Source organism: Ostrea edulis, chromosome 1 (assembly GCF_947568905.1).
Source record: "Ostrea edulis chromosome 1, xbOstEdul1.1, whole genome shotgun sequence".
NCBI classification, from domain to species: Eukaryota; Metazoa; Mollusca; class Bivalvia; order Ostreida; family Ostreidae; genus Ostrea; species Ostrea edulis.
In genome coordinates this window covers 18,737,347-18,742,346 of record NC_079164.1, presented here as the reverse complement: position 1 = coordinate 18,742,346, position 5,000 = coordinate 18,737,347, and the positions used below count along the sequence as shown (strand labels likewise).

The 5,000-nt window shown below is 34.1% G+C and overlaps 1 protein-coding gene across 1 annotated transcript in view; it reads left to right on the top strand.

Annotated features, from left to right (window-relative positions):
* LOC125663377 (cell cycle checkpoint protein RAD1-like) overlaps nucleotides 1-5,000 on the top strand; it is a 14,438-nt gene that overhangs the window by 4,641 nt on the left and 4,797 nt on the right. The window contains exons 5-6 of the mRNA XM_048895666.2: nucleotides 1,188-1,310; nucleotides 3,186-3,250. Of these exons, the coding sequence (XP_048751623.1) occupies nucleotides 1,188-1,310; nucleotides 3,186-3,250 (188 nt within the window). The remainder of the gene's footprint in view (nucleotides 1-1,187; nucleotides 1,311-3,185; nucleotides 3,251-5,000) is intronic.

The following is a 5,000-nucleotide window of genomic DNA, read 5'->3' as shown; positions in this document are numbered from 1 at the left end:
GAAAATAGTTTTACTTTGATTTAATGATTTTATTATTTAAAAAAATCAAAATCTTATTTGCCAATGGTAAGAATCCAGGTGAATTCTTATGGTTAGTCAGGGGCCAATCTGATTAGAATAAGATCTTTGATCTGCTCCATTATTGATATGTCACTACACAAAGTAGCAAAGTAGCGACATGACAATAACGGAGCGGATCAAAGATCTTATTTTAATCAGATTGGTCAGGGGCATAATGCAAACATGTTGTTTAAAAAATAATGCACATAAATTATTTTGCACCCACACACATATATATATGATAATGCAATTTTATTTATTTATTATTATTTTTTTTTTATCTTATGGGGTCATTGATCTGTCTGAAATCTTTTGAGTTTTGTATTTCCCGCCAATATATATTGCATTCTTGGATTCCATGATGTATTAGGAGATGCAGTGTGCAGACTCTAATAAACAGTTGTCGCGTAAGACATGTAGCAGGTGTAAACTAGTAGTATTTTACTCGTTACTTTGAGGTGTTATTTACATATTTTGGCTGACTTTTGTTGTTGTTGACAAATTAACAATTTTCCGCACTTTTCTGAAGACTGAGAATACTTTTCAAGGATTAAGCAGAATTTTAAATAAAACAAACATTTGTTTTTGTCTTCATGCACCAGTGAAAATCTGTGGTGCGCATGGTGTGAAGTGAGGGGGTGATAAAAACACATAAAGAAGAGTAAACTGTTTGAGTTACTAATGAAAGAAAAAGTAATCGGTGGACAGGAGCAAAGAGAGGTAACTCTTTGTGACAAAAGATTCATTGACATGGGAAGTTTGTCTTTCCAACTTTCTGAAGCAGAATTGTACATTTGTGCATTGTGATGTTTGTAATCTTTCAGTCAGTGTCTGAAGGAAGTCTTCATTGTACATTTGAGCACAATGATGTTTGTAATTTTAATCGGAGAGTCTGAAGGAAGTCTTCATTGTACATTTGAGCACAATGATGTTTGTAATTTTAATCGGAGAGTCTGACGGAAGTCTTCATTGTACATTTGAGCACTATAATGTATGTATTTTTAGCCCGAGTGTCTGAAGGAAGTCTTCATTGTACATTTGAGCACTGTAATGTATGTATTTTTAGTCTGAGATTCTGAAGGAAGCCTTCATTGGAGATTTGAGCTCAGTGATGTTTGTATTTTTAGTCGGAGTGTCTGAAGGAAGCCTTCAGTGAACTGGACATGACCAGCGATGTCCTACAGATTTTGATGTCGCCTGATCAGCCCTATTTCAGACTGTCAACTTTTGGTAATGCTGGCAGCACACACGTAAGTATTGCCATCAGATTTTGGTTAACATATTTATTAAGTAATTATCACTAAAATATACAGTTGAAGTGTACTGCACCTAAATCACTTTATTTCAAAATGCTGAATAGAGTCCAAACAGCAATTTAAGATCTTTTCGTAAATTATTTATTTTGTAAAATACAGTGGAGCCTCGTTAATCCGGACACTTTGGTTCCCAGCAAAATCGTCCGGATAAATGAAGCGTCTGGATAATTGAATCGCATATTTTCTATCTTTACATAAGTAACCAATAATTATGTGCCTACTTTATTGATGCATAGTGAATTAAACACATTCTATCATTGGATTTGACCATTTCCATTAGTAAAAAAATTATGATAATGTTAACATTTACATGCATTTCAAAGCACTAAAAGTTAATGTACGTGTTCAGTGTATTTGCCTGTGCTTACATTGTACGTATATATGAACCTTACAAATGAATATAGAAAACTGTGTACCGTATGCACTAAAACAAATAATGAAGCACTTTATGTAACTATAAGTAAATAAATCATTAGTAACTAACATAATCATTTACACTTCAAACATTTCATCACACTTTTACTTCTTAAAGAGGCCGGTAATTTCCATCTGTCACGATTCACGGGTTCGGCGGTCTGTTAAAACAATCTTCATCGTCCAAAGTTGATATAAGAATTCCGTGATTATCATGTCAGTTGACAACATTCTTTAACCAAAATTCAATCTGCCAGAGTTTATATTTCTTATTCTATAATTATCCAAGACAATATCGGGAGAACAAAATCATTTAAGCTCGTAATATCAAGACCTACTACTGCTTTGATCTAGTCACGCGCACCTATTATTTTCATGATGCGATAATAACGGAACAAAACTCGGGTGAAACTAACATTACAGGTACATACAGAATTTAATTGTCATTTTTCTTAAAATGGTAATTTTGTCACTTCTACCCAGAGTTTAAAAATTCGAAAGCAATAAAGCTCTACAACATCGTAACAAGAATCAATCGTATACAGGTACATTCTACATGCGTGACATTCTAAACGTTAAAACCTTATACTACATATACATGTGCATGAACATACATGTATATTTCACGCCAATCAACAGTATAAAATCCAGAATCTAGAAGTATAATCTACACTCTTTAGATTTGAATAAGCCGATATCAATTTACGAATCAGTATAACTGACATGTGTAGCAGTTAAAAAAAATTATCATTACGGCATGATGTTTAATTTATTAATACTATTAGGCTATTGATCAAGACTATAAAATAATATGCTACAGATTTATTTACAAAATTCAACACTACACGCAATAACGATCTTATGTGCGAAAATTGGCAATACAATGTCTCGATCGGCACGTGCTATATAACGGACTTATCATCACACACCACCTAATTGGAGGGAGGTGTTGACAGGGTACAGGTAATCGCTTCAATTAGACAGTGTGGCTTGTTTTCTTTATAATTTACGCCTTGCTAAAATTGTCCGACACAGACCTTCCCTAGACAAAATTACCGTCCGTATTAACGGTACAATTTTCAATGCATTATAACGTTTTGTAGTAAAAAGTGACCGTCCGGATCCGGAACGCGAATTTCCGGATTAATGATGCAAAATAATGTATAAAAATTCCGTTCCCTAGAAAAATCGTCCGGAAGGTGAAGCGTCCGGATTAATGGCGTCCGGATTACCGAGGCTCCGCTGTATATGGATTAGCCAGCAGGCTGAGTAAACACATGTATAAGCCTTTTCCTTTGATGAATACTTAAGTGTAAAATTTATAAATTATATGGATATCAGACAGTGTCACTCAAGATTGTGGTTAAGATGCTGCAATTCTGTCTTTATTTTCAGTCTGACTTTCCAAAAGACTCAGATATGGTAGAGTCCTTTGTATGCACTCAGACACAGACAAACAGGTAAACCACCATACTTACTCTTACATTGGGAAACCTTTAAATATGTTGTTTTACTGTCAGTGTATGAAGTCACTGTAACAAGTGTTTTACTGTCAATGTGTGATGTCACCTTGACAGGTGTTTTACTGTCAATGTGTGATGTCACTGTGACAGGTATTTTACTGTCAATGTGTGATGTCTCTGTAATATGTTTTACCGTCAATGTGTAATGTCACTGTAACAGGTGTTTTGATGTCAATGTGTGATGTCACTGTAACAGGTGTTTTGATGTCAATGTGTGATGTCACTGTAACAGGTGTTTTACTGTCAATGTGTGATGTCTCTGTAATATGTTTTACTGTCAACGTGTGATGTCTCTGTAACAGGTATTTTAATGTCAATATGTGATGTCACTGTAACAGCTGTTTTACTGTCAATGTGTGATGACTCTGTAATATGGTTTACTGTCAATGTGTGATGTCACTGTAACAGGTGTTTTACTGTCAATGTGTGATGTCACTGTAACAGGTGTTTTGATGTCAATGTGTGATGTCACTGTAACAGGTGTTTTACTGTCAATATGTGATGTCGCTGTAACAGGTGTTTTACTGTCAATGTGTGATGTCACTGTAACAGGTGTTTTACTGTCAATATGTGATGTCTCTTTAACAGGTGTTTTAATGTCAATATGTGATGTCACTGTAACAGGTGTTTTGATGTCAATGTGTGATGTCTCTGTAACAGGTGTTTTACTGTCAATATGTGATGTCACTGTAACAGGTGTTTTACTGTGAATGTGTGATGTCACTGTAACAGGTGTTTTTCTGTCAATGTGTGATGTCACTGCGACAGGTGTTTTACTGTCAATGTGTGATGTCACTGTAACAGGTGTTTTACTGTCAATGTGTGATGTCACTGTAACAGGTGTTTTGATGTCAGTGTGTGATGTCACTGTAACAGGTGTTTTACTGTCAATGTGTGATGTCACTGTAACAGGTGTTTTGATGTCAGTGTGTGATGTCACTGTAACAGGTGTTTTACTGTTAAGATATTCCATGTATAATGAAAGGATAATGAACAATTTTGAAGGATTTAGATCAACATAAAAGTTTATTGTTAAATAATGATGAAAGTGAAGCAGATGAAATTCACATGACTGGTAAATGATTAGAAACTGACCTTTTTGCACTTAAGACTTTTTGGAAGAGTTGTCTGCCCTTTGTAAAAATAAGAAAAATCTAATTTTCCAAAAATGTGTGTGGTCAATGATTAATTTTATTTCATATTTTCATAAAAAGAAAGTGTATGTAACTTTCTACTAAGAGATTATTATGAGAATATAATTTGTTTTTAAAATATTGTAATAAAACATGCTTTTCCCATATACTTCAATGTTAAATTCTAGGTGAAATAAATCAAGCAGTAAACAAAATTTTGAAAATTCCTATGGTGGATTATTTTTATTTGATGAACCCTTCAAAATGATACCATGATTACAAATATTCCACCATCCATTTATTAGATATGAAATATGGTCATTATACATTGAATACCTTATTGTGTGATGTCTCTGTAATATGTTTTACCATCAATGTGTGATGTCACAGTAACAGGTGTTTTGATGTCAATGTGTGATGTCTCTGTAATATGTTTTGCTGTCAATATGTGATGTCACTGTAACAGGTGTTTTACTGTCAATGTGTGATGTCACTGTATCAGGTGTTTTACTGTCAATGTGTGATGTCACTGTAACGGGTGTTTTACTATCAAT